A 26,451-nucleotide genomic window follows, 5' to 3' on the forward strand; every position below is an offset into this window, starting at 1 on the left:
GTAAAGTTGATTATTAATGAACACCTTCACCTATGCCACTGATATCTCATGCAACATAAGCAGCTTTTTCCATTCATCCTTAACAGCAAAACTTTCCTACGGTATAATTACCACATCTATTTTATAAATGAGGACATTAAAACACTGATTGCCAAGAGGACATTAGAAAGTAGAGGCAGAGAAAGTCCTGAAGTGAAATTAAAAAAAAAAAAAAAACCTGGATTCCTATTTCCTCCAGAACTCAGTGCTCTAAATGTGGTATCTGAGCAAACACAGGCTCTTGACCTCAAATCTATATTCTTCTCTGAGGTTCATCCACTAGGATAAGGAATGCTGTGTGGCGGTTAAATACAAAACAAACCTGAAATTGGTACCTTCTGAGGTTTGGTTCTGACCAACCTTTGAAACAAGATTGCTTTCAGTCAATTGGTTATTTCAGCACTTGACATCACCCCCACATAAAACAAGGCAAATAGCCAATTAGCTAACTGGAAGTTTTCCAGTTCAAAATGGTGCCAAAATGAACGAAGATGAAGTGGAGTAAGAAAAAAAGAGTTTGCATTGGCTGAACAGTCCGCTCTCTATGGGAAGCTGAAAATAGAAATCAGTTCATGGAACTCAGGAGCTTCACTATCTTCTATTTGGGGAAGATCAAACTTCGGCATTTGCAAGTTAAACAGGGATCCCCAAGGCTTCTGGAGAGTACTTTATAAAAAGAGGTTTTATATAAGACCTGTGTATTTTGCAAATAAAACTGTAGCACATTAAATTCTAATCACATTCTATTCATAGCATCTGAAATCAGAGTATGTATTTGCTTCCTATAGATAATTATCTGGACTGGAGTTTTAATCTCATATGTATGCCATTACCCCTAGGCAAACATGGATAAACTCGAGCTTTTTCTTTTCAGTAGCATTCCGCTATTTTGACATTTTAAGTGGTTATGAGTTTGTTTTAAATGAAGACAGGCTAAAGAAATCAGATGATATGTTAAGCAGTAGTACTTGAACTAAGAAAGAAAAGAACACAACATTGTGGAATAACCTCTTTGCTTGGGAAATAATACTCAAATTCCAGAAGGAAACATAGTTAATCATGTCAGCTTTGTAACTATAACTTCTATAAAAGCCAGTGCAACTTTAAATATACCTATCAGGCCCATCATACAAACCCTTAAGCTACATCAGAAAAGAATACAAGTATCCAAAACAGGAAATATTCTCCTGCAGAAAATTTCCCATTAGTATCAAATTGTTAATTAAGGAACAGTAATTTAGTGTGCTGTCAATGCCAAAATTCACACAGGACAGTACAGTGCTGGTTTGATACATCAAGTTTTACTTTGAAAGGGTTAAAGACATCAAGTTATGGGAAATTTTTATTTTGCTTTCAGTCAGTTAGAGCTGTTGGGCCAGCCCAGAGGGCTGTACTGGGCCACCCCAGTACAGCACAGGCACATAGCGACAAGGCTTCAGCCCCACTTGCTCTTCCCAGTGACTCTCAAATCCTTGGTTTCAGATCAACATATGGAATAGGGACACTTTCTAATCAGTAGTCTCTGTTAGAAATTGTATGAAAAGGTCATGAACACCATAAAACAAAGATTACAAACGTTCTTTTGTGAAGAAACAATTATATTCCTTACCTAAAATGTAAAAGGAAAAAATAAGATTCTGACTTATTTAAATCACCATCATAAAAAAGAAAAAAAAAACACAAAAGAATAGACAATTTCAAGTATTGCTATAATTTTTCATTAAAAAATTATTACAAAATTTGGGGTACTCGGCTCATTTATCAGGTGCATTTGCCAGCATTTACTCAGATTAGCAAATTATCTCTGCACTTGAAGCCACCTGATGCTAAAGCCCTTTAGTTCCAGTGAAACCCAAATAGCACCTTATGGAACAGGTTTCTTACAACGTGTCAAAAGAACAGTGTATTCTAAAAGATCATGAACACATGGCAGGCTCTGGTGTTCACAGCATTTGGTCATAAAGTATCTTCACACCACTGTTCATGAGAGAGACTCCATTTGACCCAACCAAAGTTTAGAGCCACAAAAGATAAGAAGTTGCACGAGTTTAGTAACACTTCAAATGCACGTTTTAAAAGCACTGGTAATCTAACACACAGCCAGACACAATGTGCCTATTGGTATCCACCACATCACACAAGGCTGATTGTAGCAAGTAGCTGAACTTAGAAACAATTTTTAGCTGTGGAGCTGTTACTGAAATGATTACTTACAACAGCTCTGTGCAAGCAGATCACTTCACCAGTGTGGATCTGTGTAAGCTCAGGGCCTGAACATGTTTCTTCCCTGCATCTGGCCTCAGCTTCAGAAGAAAACACACGTCCCCCCTGCCCTAGCCCACTCCCCATGTCAATGGACATTAAGCATATGTCACCTCACTCTTGGAAAGCCTTGTATTATTTAACTTCATCATTGTTCGTTGAATTACTTTCAACCAGTTCTCACCTTGCAAAAAAACTTTAAAGTGCATTAATATGGCACATGCTTTAACTCCACCAGATGTGAATTGCGTGGATCAGCAGTGGCAAGGAGACCAGGTACAAGTTAGTGCCTAGCCTGCCTCCCCCCACACACCTCTCTCACTAGATTTTTCCACCCCTCCAGTGCCCAGAGATCCCTTGCCATCCCTGCACAACACGTCCATCTACTCCCTCTCTCTGCATTGCTTAATCCTCCAGAATTATCTCTGACCTTTCTGCTCTGCCTGGTGGAGCTTGGGCCGTAGCAATGGCAAAGGTACCCCTGAACCTTCAGCCACAGCTGCTGCAGCACTTCAAAGGCAGCTATCACAGCTATGGATTTAGGCTGCAGCTGGAATCCAAAGGCTCAAGGTGGGTCTCCTGGGGCTGAGCAAAAAGAGCAAAGCTCATTTGTAAGGATTAAAACATGGACAGGTAATGGATCTAAATGGGACAGGAAGGGCAGGGAAAGACAGGGAGAGTGGAAGTCAGTATATAATACAGAAAAGCTGAGGAGGTTAAGAGGGGCAGCAAAAGGAGGGGCTGGGGGCACAGAAAACAAAAGATTCCACGTTAGCGTAAATAATATATATGTATGCTAGGGAGGAAGAATGAGAGCAGCTTGGAAATGTAAACAATAATATCCCCAGAGGAGGTATGGCTTTAACACAGAAAATGGTGCAAAGATCAATGGGAATAAACCACAAAAGGATGTACAAGTCACAGACAGCTAGAGAAACAGGCATGACAGTAAAAGATCATGATGAGACAGAGATGTAAAATCCATCTGTAAAATACCTTGGACTGGGACATGTATCACTGCCTTCATATGGCAAGATTACCCTAAGTATAAAAGCAATACTTTTTTATCATTCAGGATAATAATGGGCTTTGAGTTACAAGTTATGAAAAAGCATTTTTTTTTCTGAAATGTAAGATTACAGAAGTTTTTAAAAGAAAAGCACTGTTCAGTTTTTAAGACCATGGTACATATTACTTGGAAATCAGAACTATGCAGCTGGCTCACATGCATGAGACAAAGATGGCTCTAACCATGCAGCTGAACCAGGTTGTGATCAGCTCCTCAGGGAAAGGGAAGTTCTCATGAATATTTGAGCATATTGGGCAGAGTTCAGGACACGAACACACTGAGAAATCTGATGGTTCAAAGAACCTTACACCACGTGCTTTGGAGGGCATAACCTTGTAAACTTCCCAGCTACTTCAGAGAAACTGTTTGAACAGAACTTCTCATCTGGTGGTACTGGAAGACAGTTCACCATTCAGCTGTGTTTAACCATAAGATAATACTATGCAATGGGATAAAATCTCCACAGAACAGGAACAAGAACACAGACTGTAACCCTAGAATGAATATTTTACTGCAAATTCACACCTACCTTAGTGTAGAATAATTTCTCAGTATCTCAGCTTGTTTCTTAGAATATTCCACATTTGAATGATAGAATATTAAGTCATTCTCATGCAGCTATGTAACTGTGACAAGCTGCATTTGCATGGTGTAAAAATGAACTTAGCTTTCCAATTAACTTGGAATATACCAAAATAATAACAAAAAACATATTCTTGCCATCTGCAATCTTTTTTTTTTTTTAAACTTGATAGGTCAACTATTTCATTAAACTAATAGTTTAGTAGTTCCAACTATTAAGCACTTGCTTGAACAGCTTAATAGGAGAACTTACATGAAGAAACTCACCATTGTCACTTGTGATACATAAGCATCCTTCACTCAGCCTCATTACTTCTCTAAATCTTTAAATGCTTTGTTGTACTTTATAAGAAAACACATTCTAGAGTTAAAACATTAGAAAGATTTCTAGTTTGGAATCAAGCTGGCTTAATATTTTTTCTCCTTAGCTTTCTATTCAGATGTGCCAGCAGAGAACTGCACATCTAAAAGAGACTGCTAGCAAAGGAACAGAGGAGAAATGCACTGATCACAAAGCAGACAGCTTTTTATTTGTCATTTACTCTGAACTAGAAAAAAGAGTATGAGGACAAAGGTAATTCATTTAGTTATTAAAAATGAATGACCCTAATTGATCTATCAACAGTTTCTAATGCATGCTGAATATATCACTCAACATTTACAGCCCAAACTGTAGACTGAGGTTCATCCATATTCATGAAGACATATGAGCATATCTACTACTGCAAGAACTAATGCTGATGTGGGAATAAAAATACACAAAAGCACTAGCATTTTTCAGAGCATCTATGGAGACAATTGGAGACTTCAGTAACTGTTTTTATACTTACAGCCTTATTTCAAGCACTGTGTCTTAGTGGATACAATTTATACATTTTGCACTATGTACATGTATTAATGGAATACTTTCCAAATTACTCCTAGATAAGGTACATTATGTGCTGGAAATTATTCCAGCAATAGCTTTTCCAAGTTACATTTCACTGAGTGTTTGTTCAGATCACAGGAGAAAAAGGAAAAATTTTAAAAATGCTTTGGCAAAATACCCTTCCATGGTGATGTCTTTAAAGTATTCTGAATGCTGGACTTCTTCATCCATTTTTATTCCAGTATCAGTCAAATTGATCAGAAGAAATATATAAACACAGTTATACTGTTTTATTCAAATATAATTTAAAAGAATATAGACATTATTTTTTCAAAGTGTGTGGTCTCAGGTTTGAATTTCAGCCAGTACAAAAACTGCCTGCCTGCTGCTTGTCAGCGTACAGTGGTGTAACATATTTGTGAAGCCTCTAACTGCACTGTTGTGACAGTCACTGTTAAAGTTCCTGGTAATCCCAGAGCCTGTGTCAAGGTAGGACAACCGCCGAAGGTATCAAAACAGAGAATAGCACAGTCATTGCACTGCACACATTGAGCTTCTAGGAGGATTAACAGTTCTTGTCACAGGTTCCTGACTGTAGTTGACAATATCTGCTTTCACCACCCTCTGTCATAAAAGAAAATACAATTAACAATTAGGAAATGTAATCTTCATGCTGGCAAAAAAAAAAAAACAACAGATATTTTGCTATAAAAGTATATGAAATATTAGGCAAAACAGGTACCATTTAGGGCTTTTTCCACAGCCTTACAGGAAGTCTTACCAGGTGCTAATTCTCATTCTAAATACCAGTTTATCCATCCTAAGCAGAAGGAAGTGCCTTGGCAGATTTTCACAACACTACAAATGGATCATGACTTTTTTGCAAAAGCAATTAATAGAGTTGTACTTCTATGAAAATTGTTTTGAATGGAAATAATAAAACAATACTTGCTTACAAATACTATGGTATGCATTCTTTAAGAATAACTGCCTAAACTGTAATTTGAAATTGTACATAAGTTTGTCTTTCAGTCTTCACTCCAAGCACTGCACAGGAACACACAGACAGAACTCAAAGTAAATTTTAAATGCAACCATATTTCAAAATCTTCAATAGGCAGACTGACTAAAGATTAAATTAACATAAAAAGAGCCCCTGCATACCGCATTTATTTATTAATACAGATCCAACAGGTATTACTCATTCTACTTAAAAGCATTCGATCAGACTGTTGGTCTCTCCCATATGAGGAGGAGGAAATGAGATGCCAGTTTCCAAATAAGTTTCTTTCTACCTGAGGCAGCTATGCCACATTTTGAATACACAGCACTGAAGGACCTCCTTAACACAGCAGCATGAAGTATTTAATTTCTTTGAAATACCTTGTTATTAGAAAAAACATGCAATTGTACAGAGTTCAAATTAATATGTTAAGTATTACAAGCACCTACAATACAAAACATTTTTCCAGTAGAACTTACTGTAACAGGTTTACTTCATGTAAAAGTAATGCAGCTTGGGAAAAAAAAACAACAACAACAAACAAACCAAGTTTTCCACCAATACCTGAACTACTGCATTGAGCAGACTTTGCTCTGGCATTTGGAAGTGTTGTGATGTTGGTTATCTTCTTCAGGATATTTCACTAGTTCTGCCCTGACAACATGCTATTAATCAGCATGTTATCAGCATAATGGAGAGAGGGCAAGGAGAAGAATGTAAAAAGAGAAGGAAAGAGAAATGGAGAGATTGATCAGTAGTTGAAAAGAATGAATGAACGAATGAACGAATGAAATAAGACTATGCAGAAGCAAAACAAAAGTGCATTTCTTTTCAGGCTTTATGACAATGCAGGAGCAATATGTCCAGCTGAAAGCATCATCAGCATTAGGGCTGCTTCTCGAGCTCCTTCAAGGACATGCCCTATCAATGCACCAAAATGAAATATTTATACATGCAATCAACAAAAGTATATTAAAGCAAGAGAAGGGACAGAATAAAAAGGAAAGTGAATCAGTGAAAGAAAAGGTGGCAATGGCCTATTCCTTTAAGGTACTTATATATTTCATTATTCAACTTCTTGTCAGCAACTGTAGCAAGTGCATTAGATGTACACATGCATCTTTTCCATTACATAACTACTGCGTTGTAACTAAATATATAATTCTAAAACTGACACAAATTAACAACCTCACATCCAAGTACTGCAACCTTTGACTTTGCTCTACATAATGCAAAAATAAAAGGCTCTCATTTTTCCCTGCTAAAATGAAACAAAATTAGTGGAAGTTTCCTTACTACTAGTACAGTGTTCATGCAAACGGGAGAATGATTCATAGAACAAAAAAGTAACAGAGGAGGTTGGTCAGTTATGAAAAATACCCTAAACCAGTTTAATACTTTTTCCTGAAATACTTCAACTTTACACAACATATTTTCAAGGTTAAAATGTATGAATATATGAATAAATACTATTTTAAAGGAAACTATTAACTGGATAATGTGAATATATAAACAGTATATATGTTAAAGATTACCTCTGTAAATAAAAGCTGAATGTCAAACAAGCAGCAACAGTTGAATTGGCTGGTAAGAGATTTGGATTTATTAGCTGCTGATGTACTCGCCTGGAGTTTAATTGATCACATTCATATTATCTTATCTAGTGGACACCACTCATGATTTGCTCAACTCCTGGCCTGATGTTATCAAGTGAAAGGTTGCCAAATCCCATGTAAGGTGGTAGTAGGAGGTTTAGCACTAAATAGTGTTATCTGACCTCACAGGACCTAGTTTCTTCATACCAATCTTTTGACTATAGCTGAGAGAAAAGAAAAAGCAAGGAAAAAAAAGTCTCATAACCAGTAGGTAATTAATTGCTCCTCAAAACACTGGTCTAAATCCTATCCTGTAAACACAGGCAGGTTAGTGACCCATGCTTAGGCACAAAGTAGCATGAAACTGACTATCATAAATGACTTGGATTTTCTCAAGGAATTTCATCTAAATAGGAGTGAGAAAAACCCACTGCAACATTTCTTCTATTAGCTTCATGGTAATAAAACCTTAGCTTTCTTTGTATCAGTTCCTACATCAGGCATATCATTGCCATGGTTCAAACCACTCTCAATAAGGACCTTTCTTGGTGCAGGTGCTCTGAATTCCAGATGAAACTTATCTGCCAAACATTTTGTTGTACAAAACTGGCACACACACCCTGATTTGCTGAACTAGCATTTAGTTAAACAGAAAACTACACATCTCTTCCAAAAATGCAAGCTCTTGCCAATGCCAGGGAACAAAGCTATATACCCCATGCAGTTTTTACACTACAGTTGAAAGTCAAAAATACAGAAAGAAAAACATTTGATTAGTAAAGGAGCTTTTTCCTCAAATTTCATCAGACCCTTGTGATTTAAAAGGAGGAGTATTTTGAGGACTGAAAATAAGTCAGAATCTGCAATTTTCTTACTTTGGAACTGTTCCATTTCAAAAACATGCTCTACTTTCCAGTCACGCATAAGGAGTAATCTAGTTTTTTGTTTCACCACAGTTTTGTCCAAATAAAGTTTTGATTAACAGTCATCTCAGCATGTTAACAGACAAGGTTTAGTAGCTCTAGCTGAGATAGTTTAAAAACTTACCACCCCCAAATGTCTGTCCTATTCCTCTGCTGGAGATCACTGCCGCCAAAGGAGAGCTGGTGGAATGTAACATGTACTTGCACCTCATCCGCTTCAGCACAAAGTCTGGCAGCTTCACTTAAAAACAACTTTCAGCAGCAGTTTAAGCTAAAACTGCTCAACTTCACCCTGATGTGGCCAAGGCACATGATCACCTTCCATTTTCTGATTCTGCTGTGGGAGTGATAAATTCCAGCAAAAGGGCAGTAACAAACAACTTGGGTTGCATTAATATCTTAAACTGACATAGCTGCTTTCTGAAAATGCATGGTAAATAACTCAATTTTTAAGGCTTGTTCTTGAGGCTCATTAACAGAAGTTGTGTTGTTAACTCAAAGTGGACCAAGAACACGCATCCACTTTTCACAAAAGCTTCTGCAGTTCTTCCAATTATCAAAGCCCTAAAGTCAAGAGTCAACCACCACAAATTCATATAAGTAACATGTTTGAGATTCCTATTATTTATTTCTAACCATCTGTGAGCCACTTCTAAGATCCTCCTAGTGAGTGTGGCAATTGTATTTGATCTTAAACACAAGAAACATGATCTTCAGGCATAAAATCAAAAGCACTAGAAATATGTTTTAAAGAGCATTCTCTACATTTGACAATCACTAATAATGAAGAAATACATAATAAAACATACACAGAGCATATATCACTGTTGGCATTTTACACAAACTCAGTATTTCATCTTCCCCTTCGTTACCACCTAGACTGAAGACATCTCATGTTCTCTGACAAATACTTTCAAGCAGCAACCTTCTTGTTTTTCAAAATGAGGAAAACTCACATTACACAAAATATGGGGAATTCAAAGATATGATCCATTATCTGAGTAGTGCACATTTGTAAAAACTACAATGTATTTTATTATTTGTTTAAAGATTAAAGCCAAGTCAACACTTGCATACTTACTGATTTCAGGATGAGTCACACCTACTATTAGATTACTTTTTTGTTTCTTTATAACATTTATGTAGCGTACATCTATTTTTCTGTCTACTTTTATAGTTCAACAGCTGTTCAAATGGCTGAAAGTTTCATATAGCCGTTTCTTAATTTAAAGAAGCCCTGTGCCCGTTTTACAGGTGAAAAGAAAAACAAACAAAAAAAAACCCAAGGAGAAAAACAATATCAAAATCTAAACATCACCACCACACTTAGGAACCTGTACCTGTTATAAAGTCTGTGGTAAACCAGAAACCTATGATGATGGCAACATCACGTAACACCACCTCCTTCCAGCTAAGAGACCAGATCCATGCTCTTATGAAATAGCACCTACACATTACTTAGACTTTTCCACCGCAGACTCGTAAATTTCTCTCAAAACATGTCATTCTATTCATCTCCCTGAGGTTAAAGTTCTCCTTCTCCAGTTTTATGGAGAGAATTCTCCTTTTCTGTCTTTAGAAGTGACCAGGGTAGTCAGTTCTATACAATAATGAACCTTAAGATACAGCTAACACACACTCAAATACAATTCCCACTGGTTTCTCACTGACTTAAACAGTAGTACCTACAGCCCACTCAAAGTAAATGTTCTACTTGTAACAAAGAATTTGTGATTCATTTTGTGTGATTCTTCAGAGTAGACTGAAACTACGCTTAATTAGAACTTTGCAAAGTCAGGCAGTTGCTCTTACTCTACATGCAGAGCGTAGCACCACAGTGACTTGTGCTGTACCTGAATGGCAACACTGAAGTTCCTTTTCTGTCCAGCTCCATTTGTTGGTTTTGTTTCTTAGTTTCTTCTTTTGTTTTTTCTTGTTCTTGTTTTTTCAGGGGTCTTTATCTTTTTTCTTTTTTTTTTTTAATCACTATAGTATGGATTCACATGAACAATAATGGGTGGGCCACAGTGAGTATTTAGTTTATGTGTTAGTAACTATTTACAAGCTATTGCTAAATAGCAGTTTGCATAATATTAACTCTGATCCACAACTGCATGTTGCATTGATCTGCTCAACAAAATTAAAAACTGTAATTACAATACTAAGGCAGGAGAAAGCCTACTTAAAGCTATTACCAATTTAACATAGAAAGTTATGCACTCTTGAGTCAGGGCTATATGAAGGGTCTTACTTTAACATAAAAATAGACACTTTACCTAGAAAGCTACAATTTTCTGTATAACTCCATTTATTATATTCTTTTTTTAATCTAAGGTATTTGCATAACGATCTACAAGCTTACTTATTGGAACACAAAAGCACTAAGCACAGAGAGGTCTAAGGCTGAAGTTCCAGTTCTAGCTAAACAACCAAAAAAAAAACTGAAGAGCTTTTAATGTGCTGAATTATTTATATGCAAATAATCATAGAGCTCAGAACAACAGGCAGATGGTGCCTTAGCAGTAAAAACCATTGAATGAACACACTCAATATTTCTTTAGCCATAAATTACAGCTTTTCAGAACCTCTCAGCCTTGCTCATTAGGTATGCACTGTAAGCATATTTTACCATTTTACTGTTTGCAATACAGTTCTCTAGTTGACCACTTCAACACAGATTGCAAACACCACCATGGCAAAACACTTTCAGAAATTACATATTTATTGTGTATTTCAAAAAGCAGGAGGCCAAGCTGTAGGTAAAAATTGTTTTGCCTTTTTTTCTTAAGAAACTGTCTGACTTACCTTGTGGTACTTGCTTCATGTTGGTAGTAACTAGCAGTTCCAGGACAAACAAAGCAACTACTTTTAGTTCAATAAGTAAATTTAAAATAAGTGTATTGTAATCCCAAACATCATTGTATAGTAAGGTTATACTACGTATATGTATGTGTAAGATTATATTCAGTAGTATAATCTTTGTTTTTGAGGTTTCTGAAACAAGGTTTGTATAAAATCTTTTTTGTTTAAACCTATGTTTTACAAGCAGGAAAATTACTTTTAGAAGCAGGAGTTAGGAAGAAGGAGGGAAAGGGAAGGATAAGGGAAATGGGGTTATACTACAAAACCTCTTGCTTGGTTGTTTATTTGAACAATTAACACATTTTTTGATGTAACTTTCACTGACAAAAACTGACTTTCAACTCTAGTAGAGAGTTAAGCAAGCACTCACATTTTAATTAATATAGTTACAGTTCTAATTTTTTTAAATAGCAAAAATATCTTTTCCCAGTAAATTCATAAGGTCCTAAAACAATGCCCTCAATAGAGCCATTCTGCATATAGCAACTAATGCACAGGATGAACTTGGAACAAAGCTCTACTACAGTTCAGAGCATGACATGCAGCAGGGTTCTGCCACGTGTTCACTGTGCAATCCCTACATTCAACATCCCTGACTCACGGCTAGCTAATGTAAGAATGGTGGACAACCTTCTTGATGACCTTTCCACCTATTGTTGGGAAACATTCTCCCCTCTCACCCCTTTCTCACTGCAGAGGAAATGACAGAAAATCCCCAAGATAATACCCATAACTCAAAGAACAAAACACAAAATGCAAGGACGTAAACCATGCAGCTCCTTTAGGGGGAGATTATTTGGGACTGGTACAGTGAGAAAAATAAATGCAGATGCCAGGTAGCCATATAGCTACCCAAACACACAATTCCACAGCTCTGCCTGCCACCGAGAATGGGTATACTGAACCATTCATTTCTCATTTGCAAATCAGAATAAAATGGGAAATAGTGACCTTATAAAGCCAATATTCCTTCCCCGAGGCAAAGAGTCACTTCTGAGGTCCTGTATTATACAGGCACACAAAGACAACGAAAATCTGAGATTAACCAAACATAGGATTTAACATGTTTAATTCCCAACTCTCAGACTGAAAAAATACTATTTTTTCCTGTATTACTACAATGAAGTTTGACTTAGAACACTTCTGCTCACAGAAGCTTATGCCTTTTATCACTTAAATTTGTAGTGTTCTAAGATTAAATTGTTTTTTAAACATGCACAGAATTAAAAAAGAACAATTGTTATAAAAACCATATCTGACACCAACATACAGTATTTAATGTATATAAAAAATATCTTCCATGCTACCTGCATATGAATACATACAGAGAGGATTTAATTTCTAAACCAATTTTATGCTCTGTTTTTAAACAAATAGCTCTCAAACTGAAATTTCTCCCTTGCTTGCTTTAAAGGACACTTCCTAATTTCCAATTTACTTTTTTTAACACTAAATAAAATACCAGGAAATAAAAAAGCACGTATTTGTGGAAAAATCACCTGTGATTGCTCCAATTCTGCTTTGTTTAGTTTGATGCCAAGTATGTCAGCAGCAATTCTCTGAAAACACAAGAAGACCTATGGAAAAAAATTAAATGGCACTTAAAAGATTAAAAACAGGCATTCTCGAGGTTCTTTAAAATATATCAAAACAGCCTTGAACTGTTAAACAACTAGATATATTAAATTATGACCTGTGCGAGATCTGAAAACAACCTCATCTGGTGCATTCAATTTCGTTTAAAAATCAGAAGAAAATAACTCAACAATGGTACAAGGAATGAACAGTATGCTGGATTGTTAAGCAACACTTCTATTCTGCCTCCAGAGACTTAAGTTTAAACAAGCTTTTACACAACTCACCTCTAAAATACTACTCTCAGTGCTATAAAATATGAATAAGGGTATTCACTAATGTTTAGTACAAAAAATATATTACCAGTGTATTCTGCAATAGAGAAACCCAGAGGTTTCTGAAATTGAAAACAGAACTGTGCATCAACATCACCAAAAGCTATACTGCCCATGTTTAAAAAACCTTGTCAATATGAAAGCCATGCAATGCTCTATTTATTCTGAAGTCTTACAAAATATTATGGAGGTTATAATGAAACAAAGTATCTAGAAAACAAGCAAGATGATGCAGCAGCCTGGCAGAGTTAGAATTTGGACATGGTTGGACAGATAACACTGGGTGGCAATGCTTTACTTCATCTCAGTCCAGTCCACCAAACTTAAAGTTTAGGCAGCTGCATTTTAAATCAGATTAAAGAACACAACAGATGTTAAAGAGGAGCACCTTAAGCTTGCACTGCTGCTGAACTCCGTATTATATTTTATCTACATGGTTATTTGACTAAGCTCACAATCTAAACTACTAACAAACATTGCTTTTCATCAGGCAGCTGCCACCCCAAAAAGCCTGTGTAAGTGATTTTAGTAATTTTTAGCGAAAATTCAAAACCAGACAATTTATACAATCTCTTCTTACACCCAAGATGGAAAACAGCAACAAATTAGTGGAACAACCAACAAACCATAGTAGCTTCCAAAATAATTTCTCTTTCTCTAAACTACTTGGTCTAGTACTGGTCTATTCTACTAGAATCCACACAGCAAGAAAGAAAATCCTGAACAAGGTCTCTTTTCCAGACACCTACTTTAACCCATACCAGGCTCTCGGTGTACTGAGATAGATCACCTACCATGAGGTTGCTTTGTGTGCAAAGCATCAGGTACAAGTTCAGTGCTTTATGTATACAATTTGATAGACAGTAAGACAGGTATACTAAATCTTTCATAAAATTTATTTCTCCTCTGAGGAGAATTTTGGGTTTTTTTTTAAATTATAAGAATTAAATATAAATACAAAATTATCTTTTGTAAATGAGTCAGTTGGAAAGATCCAAGGTAAACAAAAAATCATTTATCGTAACTAAGCCTATAACCAACGCAGCAATTGATGGTCTCTTCTTAAATCACTGTCTAGGGTAAGCACCCTGCCTTTCCTGCACAACTACTAAAAACCATGAAGAAGTAATTCAAATCTATATTGAAACAAAAAAAAAATGAGCTACTGTAAACCATACTTCCTACCTTCTTTTCTTACTAGATAAACAGATTTCTGGTTAATGCTTTCTAGGTACATTTAAATTTATTTTTGTCTTTATACCTCAAGTGAAAAAAGGAACAATCAGTACATACAGCAGGATGCTGCTGCAATTCATGACTCAATTAAAAGACATAATGAAGATTCCTTCATATTTTGCTATGTTAAATATATCAGATCGTTTGCCTGAGAAAGGAATACATTTTATCAGATGCATACTTCATTGAGTGAAGTATTATACATTTTTTTCTTCTGTTCCTACCTTAAAAAACCTTAATTTAAACAAAAAAATATGCCAAAGACTCAACACAAACTGTAAGGAGAATGAGGACTCACTGCATCTGTAACAGCAAAATTGTTAGACTTCAAAGAAAAGCTATTATCTTATAAAATTAGGCAGTACATTGCAGATGTTTCATCAAAGATCTTAAAAACTGATTCTATTTGTATTACAGAGTTATACTTTCATATAACTGAACATGGTCTTACTGTTCAATAACAAAAATGAAGTATGCTGTCATAAGTAACACAGGAGAGAGATACAGGACTGTTTTATGGGAATGAGAGTCATTAGGCATGTGACAAATCAAGCAAAACAATACAATGTGATTTAATTTGACTGACACAGTCAACTAAGAAAGAACCTTTTCTTCCATACACTTACAACTAAAACAAATAACCGAGCTAGCTCAGAGTCAAAAGGTTGTTCAAAAATATACTCTGCAAAGCATTAAAAACACCAAATGTTCAAATTTCAATGGACCTGCAGAAAGAGTGTCTCCAATGGCTCAGGACACCTGTTAAAAACTTTGATTGCAACAGGGTCTTGTGACACTATCAACTGGTCAAAGTTTCTATACTGATGGACTCCACCTGGAATGAAGGAATACATTTAACTACAGGCTGTCAGCAAACAGATATAGCTGTTCTCATGCTGATGTATAAACTAGACAATTATCATGTTAAAAACTATACATTAAACTACAAATCAGATGAGAAATAACTGTAATTAATAAAGATTATACACAAAGATCTATTTTTCATTTAACTAAGCAGGCTAAAACAACCTGCAACAGTCATTGTTCTCCATGGTTTGATATGTGAAGTACAATAAAACTTCTGCATCTTTAAAAAGAAAAAAAAAAAGACACTTACAAGGTGTTTATTTCTCTTACTTACAGAATCTCCTGTCTTAGCAGACACGAAATGGCTACTGAAATTGTTTTCCTGACAAAATCTCTGGTGCTTGTCAACCTTCACCACACGCATATGCTCCAAGTCAACTAAAAAGTTGAAGAAAGAAAAAATTAGTAAAATGAAGCCCATTCAGTTACCTGTCTTAGAAATTATTCATTGGAAACACATCAGATGTAATCTTTTCCTTTACAGGTGTATGCAAATGAAGGTTTCTTTCTTCCTATAATCATTTGCCATAATAAAAATAACAAATTACATCAGGTTAATATTATTTACAAAACTAAAATGAAACCACAAATAAAACTGCATGGTCAAATGCGACTAATTCTTATCTAAAATAAATGAGAAACTTATTGCTGGATATGCACAATTTGTAACAAATTTACTGTTAACCACATACAGAAACTTAAGACAACTAAATTTTGCACATTCTGCTTGCAAGCATGATGCATATCTAAGGTCCCAGTGTCATCTAAAGACTTCTACAACATAGAGTTGACCAAGCACATCTGAATCTACATATTTTTCTAATCAAAAAATGTAAGTAGATTATAAAGAACTTAGTTGCAGAATATGGTAGAACAAAAACATTCACTGTAATAAAAAATGAACTGAGTAAAAGCACTGATTCTTCCTTACTCATATATGAAGCTTTCAATTCCATAAATGTACAGTTCAGAAGATTAAAACCAGTAAAATGCGTATTTCAAGAGTCACACACATTTTCATTTTTATAATTTTACAACCACTGGAAGCAGAGCAAAGCTTTCAAATAATATTTTATGTTGAAAAAGCACTGGTTGCTTCCAAAGCAAAATGGAAGCCTTGCACAGGTTTTATTGTACACGTTCCAGTTTCTCCAAATCTGATCCTAAGGTAACTGGAAACTATATTGAACAGTTTCTCTTTTTTATTGCATTGCAGTTCCTATAAGGGTGTTGACTCAATGCCGTCAAATTATAAGGCAAATATATTCAGAAGGATTTAAGGACAACCAGGCTCTTTGAGTCAATACAGGAAAAAAAACTTAAACTGATTTCCTGAGGAAGGGACCCAACTGACTTGTAAAAACTTGTAAATTTGCAAATCTAGTAAGCCTGCATAATAGTGTCATTTGATTATCAGCTGAAAAAATGCTCTCCTACTACATAAAAGGCTTTATTTTAAAATGACATTGGAGGTCTTTAATTTGTAGGCTCTGGAGATTTTCTCTTGGAGATTTTTAGTCTAGCAGGGGATTCCTACACCCCATTTATACTGCTTACCTTGGTTAATGTGGAGTTTTTGCCACATATTACTGTTCCTAGCACATCAGTAAGGCCTTGTTTATAAGAACAGGCCTAAAATCATCCAGTTACCACAAGCATTAATTTGTGAAGGACTAAAATACTAGGCTATTAACACTAATGCTTGTAGCACAGTTTTTCATAATACTAAATGTAGAATATATAGTTCAAAAGGAAGAACAAATACATTGACTAAGATAAAGCCCAAAGTCAATGCCATTTTTGTTTAAAAATTGCTATTGACATTGCAGTCTATGAAACAGCTACTCAATTTTTTTCTCTGAAATCTAACTAGCAGAAGAGAGCCTCTGTTGAAACGCTTTTAAGGCTAAAATACAGCATGCTGCCTAAACCATATAATTATTAACTATTATTTTTACTCTTTGCATATTAGCTTTAAGTGCAGCTTGGAAAACGCAACAGTGAGATTACTCTTTTGGGAAAAATAAAAATCTATCTTCTTTATTTTTATTTGATGAGCCCTTAAAGGAAACTTAACCCTACCTTCAAATTTGACTCATTGTATTTCTTTGACTATACCTCAACTCCAAAAACCTACACAAGATTACAATAAGAATAGATCAGTAGATAGCATTTACAATCCATCCCGCTAAAATACCAGTCTGATTATGTAAGTAACATATAGACGTTATGTAAAAACAAGCTCACAATTTACAATCTGCCTCAAACTCTCTTTCCCAAGATGGAAAGAATTAGGGAGCGGGAGAACACAACAACTTATAAATTTTCAGGAATAAAATGCCACTGCCATATCGGAAATCATATCCTCAAATGCCTCCTATTTTTTAATTTGAAGAAACATCAAGAATATTATATGGTTAGTGGAGCATATACTTTACTACAGTAGAAAAACTAAGAGCACAAACAATCCTAGAATCTAACAGACTTGCAAGTGAAAATCAAGGTGAAATTATGTTTCCAAATTTTCTGTAATTCTCAGTTCACCTCCCCACTTAAAAGTATTTTACCTTGTCCCTTCTGAATTATGGACAGTCTGCTGTGAACTGTACAGTTACTGTTACGCCAGATAACTGCCAGGTAACTGTCCACGAGCATACTCTCAGCCCACAGCAAATGCAAGGCAATTCATGTTACATTAGCTCTCAATGAAAGAGGGCACAGTGTTAGTACAAGAAACGGGTTTCAAGTGTTAATAAATATTAACCTACACAAAACTGCAGTTTGCAGTCAATGAAAGACGACTATCCTAACTCAGATTACTTTTCATTTCCCCAGGCTAAGGGCAAAGACATAGTTACTGAAGATCAGCTAAAGTACACCAAATAGATACCCTCCAGTCTTTTTATTTTTTTTAACATCTGATACTGGTCAGCTTGACAGGCAGAATTCTTAGCACACCAGGAGATAAGTCTTGTCCAGCTTTTATTTAGACATCACAGTAAAAAAACTTTAAGAAGGGATTTGAAGGAGAAAAACGATTTTCTAAAAAGATGCTTATAAGGAATGCAGGAACTTTATAGAAAGAAAACAAACATTTGGCCAATGTGGGCTCCTATGATGAGCCAATTAACAGCAGGGAGAGATATCTTAGGATGAACAATGATACTAAAATGCACTTAAGCCATGAAAAGTTGAAAGGCAGAGACAAATAAGTTTTGGATAGAATCAGATATATAAATACGGCTTGATTTTACAAACCAGGACAATGATCTTGCATAATATTCTAAATGGCTAGATAACATTGCATTGGCCAAGAAAAAGCAATTACTGAAATGAAGATGCAAAATAAGAACATTCTAACGGCGGTAATGGTTATGATAGGCCATATCTAACAAAGGTCTCAAAGAAAGAATTTGCAAGATTTGGACACACATCAAACACGAACATTTAAAGAAAGTCCCAAAGTGAAGTTTATGTGCCAGATGGTGCAGTCATCCTTCTCATCTGAAGTGAATGAGAAAGACAAGAGTGACAGGGGAAAATTAATAGCTCCATTTTTACCAAGTAGAATATAAACTGATGGCTAGAAATTCACAATAGGATGTCTAAAAGAGACATGAGGATTTTAGTTTTCAAAGTGAGATTTATTTGCAAACAGTGAATCTCTAAAGCACACAAATGTTACAAACCAGTACTTTGCTTAAGTGTTTGGATATAAACTCTGCTATCTACATTAATAAATGATGTTTTCTGATCACAAAAAGCTAAAGCAACCCCAAGATGTGCAAGTTCTACAGAATGCAGTGACAGCATTTCTTTGCTCTATCATTTGTAAAATTCTAAAGATCCTAAAAATGGGACCAATTGGCAGGAATAGTAGTTCAAGTAGTTATGGTGTCAAAGTAGCACATTGTGAATTCCTTGACTATACAGGAACCACTTAGTATACTTACATTAAACGGAATGCTTAAATAAACCACATAAAAACTGGAATCAGGGGAAGCAAGGGGACATGAGGGGCAATGGAGGAGAGCGGAAGGATGTCACAAGCAATGGGGGAAAGGAAGAAACTGTAGTGTTTTACTGATTGACTTGAGGACAAAAAAAAAGGGGCTTATCAGTCCCCAGTCATTTTGAAGTCCCTTTCTAAGAAAAGGCATCCAAAATATGGGTTGCTGCAGTTTGCTCATTTTTATGCTCAAAATGGACACTAAAAGAAGTTTGTACAGCAAGTACAAAAAACCCCATGGTTTCCAGTTACTCTCCAAAAAATATCTCCATTGCTTTACTTTTCCTCTCCTGCAACTCTGTTTCTAACTAGCTAGTCAGTAGCCCAACTTTATGTTTCTCTGAAATAAAACTAAACATTCACCTTTAAGGCTGTCCAGTGTAGTCATTTCAATTAAAGCTATCAAGATAAATTGTTGCTCCATAACACATTTGTATGCATTTGTATGTACACATACCCCATAAAAATACTGGCACAACAAAAATATATCAGAAACTTCAGGAATTGAGACATAACTTCCACCAAGCCGAATGGATCCAAATGAAAATCTTCCACCGGAGATGAAACCAGCAAAGATCAGTGTCTGCTGCAGCAAAAGTAGGTAAGGATTACTAAAATACTTGCTTCTCATGAACTCTGGAGAGTTCAGTTTTGATTTGTAGGTGAGACTAAACAGAGATCTACTAAGATTAAAAAAAAATCCAACAGAATCTAGGAGAGAAGTATGGAACTCCCACATCCCAAATCCCAGGGATACTCCCTTTAAGCCGTTCCTGACAACATGAGAAGAAAAACAGGTAAGAAGAGCATTGCAGAATTTAGGTTAAAAAAATATATTTAAAAACCATCATGGTCACCTCTGCGGAGAGCAAAAGACATTTCAAGGAAAGCAAGGACAAAACAGTAGTTTTAAGTTAGGACCAGATAGAACTGATTAGGTCACATCTTCAGTTGATTTATATAAACGACATTTTCATTACCCTTTGAATTGCTGCTATACATCACTTATTTGCAGTGAAAAGCCGACAGTACTAACTCTAAGCAGAAAAAGAAACCTTACTTTAAATGACTGTCTGCAAGGCTAGATATCAAATGATAGAAAAACTCTGAGCAAACACTTGAGAGTATAGTTATTCAAAGTCAAAACTCTATATAACCCTACTTGATAAATTAAGTCACCAAAATTTTATTGGGTAGTAGCAAGGAATACAAAAAAAAAGCATTAGATGAAACACAAATGGGTGCTTTACAATTTACCCACACACAGCCATTCAACAGCAACTCAGTCTTGATTGAATAATGCTGCTTTTGACTTTAGACTCTGGAGCCACTAATGGTAAATAAATTAATGCCATAATTGTTTCTTTTACATCATTTAGATATATGTACCATTGCATAAGAGAAAAAAAAAGGCCTGAAAGAAGCCACATAGCACCACCGTGCAGAGACAAACGATCATTTCCATTCCATTCCACCATGTATATGTGGAAAACCAATAGTTAAGTATCTTTAATACTACTTTAGCTCACCTGCTTCACCAAAATGAACCAGAATAAATGCAATTTGCTCAGCAGAGTTTGCTTCAAAGAATGTGTGACATCAAATCTCACAGCTGTATTGTCTTTAAATTAGGGCAATAATGAAAAACATGTAACAATTTATCAGAGTAATACAACTCACAGAAACAGAGATAGTATTTTAAAATATATTTCACTAGTTAGAACAATGGTTAATGGTCTGGGTTTATAATCTTTCAAAATGCCAAAAATTTAATAGTATATTTTGATTTAAATATTATCACACAAGCAAATAACTGCACATACTCTAGAAAGACAACAGAACATAATTCATACAGAATGTTAAGGCTTCTACTCATGCTATTTATCTCCCTTTCCCACAGGGCTGCCAGTCTCCTTCATAAGATCACTGGAGAAGAACTCCATGTAAAATACAGGGTTTTTTAAAAATCTGGAAACATCCATTTTGCATGAATCTTCCTTTCAGGTAATTTTGAAAGAAACACAAATATATAACTTGTACAGGTGCTTCCAAGCAGCTGAAAAAATAGTGACAGTACTTGTTCAGAACGGTATAAACAGTTGAGTAGCATGCATAATGCGTGTTAAGCAACTGTGACTGCTTAATAGTTTGTTGGCATTTCTCCTGGATCATGAGATTACACTTGCAAACTGTAAGGCACTATACAGTCATTTTAGATTATTACATACCAGTGATAACTAACCCAACCACTTTCTAAACTGCATGTATGAAAAGAAACATGAAAGAGTTCAGAGAATCTCAGTAGAGGGACGCCTCTCCACACAAATCTGATCATCTTTCACTTTCAAGCTTTGCAACAGCAGTAACTGCGCAAGACGGCTACAAAGGGGCAGTTCTGCTGTTTAAGCTCAACTTTTTATTGATAATACCAGTATTTTCCATTAAAAAATTATTAACACATAAATTTACAACTATCTAGTTTTGGTTTTATCATGCATATTATAACTGTTTCATATCTTAATATAATTGAGGGTAGTTTTAAATTTACGAGTAAACATCTGTGTTAATCTATAGTACCACACAAAAATATATTCTTTTATAGTATGCAGTGAAAAATGAAATATAAATCTTTCTGCAAAGTATTTGCAGCTGTTCACACAAGGTATACAATTACATAATGTTTAAATAATGAGCTATCACGATTAGCCCACACAGACATGACAAGTAAAATGCTTTAATAATTTATTAATTTGATTTACATGTGCTTAAAATTATGTACATATTTTCTCTTCTGAAAATACTCCAGGGTCATAAAAAAGGGGGCTGTATATGACGATCTCTCTTTCACCCTATTTTTTGGTATAATTTCAGACCGAGTGCTTAAGAACAAACCTAGCTTGAGCACCTGAAAATCCAACAGACTGAAGACGACGATACTGTTACACAGGATTATCCTCATGCAGCAGACACTGCTCAGCAAATCATCTTAATCTCACAGTGTGAAGGTTCTGCTTTTTGCATGCATGAGCAAAGTGCACAAAAAAGGGAATCAAAGAGGGATTTCTCCAAGATGTGCTAAATATCCACTATTCTAATGAATAAAACAGAAATCACGATGAACACTGTGAGCAGCATTCTGGGCAAAAGGATTTACTGCCCAATTTATCAGACCTCTGCCCCATAGCACCTCAGCAGAGCATAGTTTAGCAGGTCCCACCACTCTGGCCACAAGGAAGCCCTCTCAGGCCTCTTCTGCCACAATTAACCACTTTTAATTCTAATTCTGCCATAACTCAAAAAAAAAATCGGGGGAAAAAAAAAAGGGCAATGAAAAAACCTCCCTCACTTTTTATTTCTCAGCTTAGCAGCAACCTACTGCTTTCCCACTAAAAAGACAAAAATATTTCATTTTGAATAGAATATTTGACTGGATTACATAGAACTTCAAGCATGTGCACTTTCATTTTCTAATTAGACAGAAAAGGCCTTTCTGTGTAAAAAAAAGTAATCTGATAGAACAAGTATCTGATGTTATTAATAATCATATAATAACGGTAACCAGAATTATGCAGAAGTAATAATAAATTAATTTGACAGCAACTGCACCAAATCTGCACTACTATAAGATTTTGTGTATTATCTTGCTTTTCAAAAATCATCTTTGATTTGGTAGTTTTAAACTGCTACCGCACGTACTTCTCAAATATTGAAACCGGAATGTCTGAGTGCTAACTGCAGCTTTTTATAGTTAATTTTTATTAATGCTTTCAATCTTTTTTCTCACACTAAAATTGTGTAACTGCCAAGAAAAGAAAACTCTTCCATGGAAGTCTGAAAACTGCCACTACTCTGATTTAAGGAAGCTCAAACCAAAATATAAATATAGTTCCAGTACAGACTTTCTCAGTAATTTTTTTAGGTTATCAAGAAAACATCTAGAGTGTTGATCTGGTTATACTCATGTCAGACAAACTACATGTCACATTAACTACCTCCAGGAAGTTATTCCAAACACAAAATAAACTGTTTATGCCGCTTCTCAGATAGATAGCATGACAGATTGTTATTAATTGAAGACAGATGAAATACATTAATTTGATTGCAAGCATGTGTTTACTTTCTCACTGTCATGTACACTCTACTGCTGATGCTTCCCTGTGAGGACACAGTAACAAATCAAACATTGTATTAGAAAAGCTGCTAAGGCACAATAATAATAGTTGCTGCTGTACTTTATTACTTAAAAAGCTACACTTAACATTTCCAGCTACAATAGGAAATTACTGGTTTCAGAAAGCAAAAAAAAACCGATAGCTTAAAAACTCTTATAATTTACACAAAATATAGTAACACTTTCTCCTCTAAAATAAAAAAATTGCAAATATGTTTCTCAATTATTAAAAGTACAACTCTGTAAGTGTCAAATCTATTATGTAAGCTCCTTCTAAACCAACATACAGATTCCTACAGACATAAGGCAAGAAAATGTATGCCTAATATGGGAAAGAAGAGCAATTTCCTAGGTCTCCAGTTAAAAACAGAATGGCATCTTGCCTGTGAAGTGAGGTTTGCCTGGTTTTATGAATAACTCTTATGGGTCTCCACTTATTTGTACAAAGCCTACGTGGAATTCTCTTTCCTCTCAAAGAAAGACATTTGAAGACACAAAATCTGTGATGAACTTCCTAGAATAAGGGTACTTCACAAAATAAAAATCAGGTTGATAATATTTTGTTCTAACATAGGAAACAGTAAGAAAAAATATGGTTTAGCATGAAAAGTTCTCTTTGATTTGTATTTATGGAAGTAGCTATAGTTTTTATATAAAGTTTCCTGCATAAAAACATCCCATATTAAATGAGACTTTCAAATACTGTTAATGAACGAAGATTTACAGCACTTTTTCTAAAGCTATAAAACCATTATTTCTTGTGCATCTTAGGTTAATAAGGTTAACGAGGTTAACATTTCCAAGATTTAAAACAGGCTTCAACAAAAACCAAGAAGAGCAGCCAGAAGCAAACGTCCCAGTCTCAGCACACCAAGTGCAGCTAACTATAGAGGACACTATGTGACAGGATTCTCACCTAGTAACAAGCATGTATAATGTTCTGGCAGATGACAGGTCGTTTTTAAGAAGGTATGTTAACCTTTGCAAATACAAACAGCAAGCATCTTTTCATACCAGAGTGAAATTTCTTATGAAGAAAAAAATAATACACCCAAGTTTCTTTTCAAAACTAAGATGACAGATGACTGGCTTGCACAGCATGAAGAGACAGCTGAAGTGAAAATAAGACTATATTTTTTTCTCAGTTAGACATTTCCCATTTTCATTCTTTATTAAATTGTTGGCAGAAATTCTTGCAACCAGTCATTATTTGACTGAATGGACTAAGATTACACGGATTGTTACAGTCTGATCCCTTGTGTTAGGTACCTATACTCCTTATCCCTGCAGACATGTTTGGGAACAAGTATTCCAAAAGATGGTATTACACACAACTGAGTCACCTCATAGTGTTATTTTAGGATTAAAACATAATTGGAACAACTATTTTTTTTTTCTTCTTTTAGAAGGGTATCGTAAGGACACAGAAAGTAAGAGAGGAGGATTAAAGACATGTTGACTGTCATCTCCCCACTCTACAACTCAAGTGACTAAGTACACTGAAGATACATCTAGGTGGCATACAGTGGCATAGCAGAGATGACCAAATTAACTTGAAAAGTATTAATTTGGCACATGGAGTTTAGATGTAGCAGCACAGACCCCTGTGCAGAAGATTTTACCAAATATCTGTTTACTGTCTGCAGTGTACACACCTAAATAAACAAACTCTTAGGGTAAACTTAACAAATTAAGTGGGGATGTGAATGAAAGAGCACGGAACACTTTTGTGCATACAGGTCTGGAGAATGAACAGCCCAGCTTCAGGAAACAAATGCCACTCTCTCAAAAAAATAATCATCTCACAGGACTTTAATGTTCTCTGATTTCACACCTTTGGTTAATTAGTTCTTACTTTCCACAGAGAACTGTATTATAAGATTACAAGATCCTCCTGGAAGGAAGACAGCTTTTTCACTGTTGCTTTTTATCCAGTCAGATCCTTACATGGCCCTTACTGCCAGTTTATAACCACTCTGCAGTTACTAACAGACCGTTTGCTGACTGATTCTCTTCCCAGTAAATTAGGCAAATACTATTCTTATTTTTACAAAGGGAAAAATGAAACATTAATGAAAAGACAAATTTAGCCTTGTCTCAGATCACATGAAGTTTCACTGAACCATCTATTTATTACTTTGTGCATTGAATCCTCTTTCATCTTCTTTAACACTTGTGTTCAGGCTTCCTAACCTTTGTGCCAATGAGAAATTTGACAGCAATTAGTTTTACTTCCTGATTAAGTTAAAGCTGTTAACTCGGACTCAAACATCTTTATAAATAGCTGTCTCCTGGAGACAAGGAGAAATGAGAAAATGGCTGAGACATAAGAACACCTCCCAGCTGGATTTTTCTTGCTATATTCATTAAATTATAAAAAGCACTGTGCAGTCACAGTGAACACAGTTGAAGGTTTTCCACAAATGACATTGAGAAAGCAAAACAAAAAACAAAGTTTCTACAAGTAATAATATTTCATTTTCTGGACCCAGCATCCTTCACAAAACACTAATTAAACGTATACATTGATAAAAAAGGAAGATTCAAGTGATATGTCATCTTCTATTTGCAAATTTTTTAGCAACAGTAACAAGACAAAAGTTATGCCATTTAGAACCTGTATTTTCTCTCACTAATATTATCCTTTACAGAGCAACACATGAGAAACACAGAATTACTTGATTTATAATACTGTAAGAAATTTTTAACAGCACTATGACTATTATACATCATTTAAAATATTTGTATGAACTCATTTGGACAAATTATCTTCTATGAGCCTAATTTCAGCCTTTAAATTACAGATTACCATTTTTGATAGGAGTTTCCAAGCTTCTCTATACTGAACCTTAATGCCTGCCCAAGGGCTCTGAAACATGACTTGCTGACACAAAAACAGCAACAGACCCTTCTTTGATTCAGCATGAAACAATTTTTATCAGGATTACTGAAACTTTTTTCAAACTTCTTAAACTGATTTAGCTGAGCTACCACTGACAAACTGATGGACTCTCAATAGCTTTCTCAAAGTAATTTCCTTCTTTGAAATATTAAA

The 26,451-nt window shown here is 35.3% G+C and overlaps 1 protein-coding gene across 2 annotated transcripts in view; it reads right to left on the minus strand.

Moving 5' to 3' along the window:
* Positions 1-4,767: 4,767 nt before the first annotated feature.
* The window catches only part of RAB28 (RAB28, member RAS oncogene family), a 62,248-nt gene continuing 40,564 nt past the window's right edge, over positions 4,768-26,451 (minus strand). Inside the window, exons 5-7 of one of the 2 annotated variants that reach the window (XM_005148485.3) lie at positions 15,491-15,594; positions 12,703-12,780; positions 4,768-5,444 (exon numbers count right to left, since the gene is read on the minus strand). In XM_005148485.3, the coding sequence (XP_005148542.1) occupies positions 5,352-5,444; positions 12,703-12,780; positions 15,491-15,594 (275 nt within the window). In that variant the 3' untranslated portion in view covers positions 4,768-5,351. Of the gene's footprint in view, positions 5,445-6,213; positions 6,489-12,702; positions 12,781-15,490; positions 15,595-26,451 lie in introns of those variants that run through there. The other variant, XM_031048455.2, reaches the window with a different exon arrangement.

Source organism: Melopsittacus undulatus, chromosome 7 (genome assembly GCF_012275295.1).
Source record: "Melopsittacus undulatus isolate bMelUnd1 chromosome 7, bMelUnd1.mat.Z, whole genome shotgun sequence".
Taxonomy (NCBI): Eukaryota; Metazoa; Chordata; class Aves; order Psittaciformes; family Psittaculidae; genus Melopsittacus; species Melopsittacus undulatus.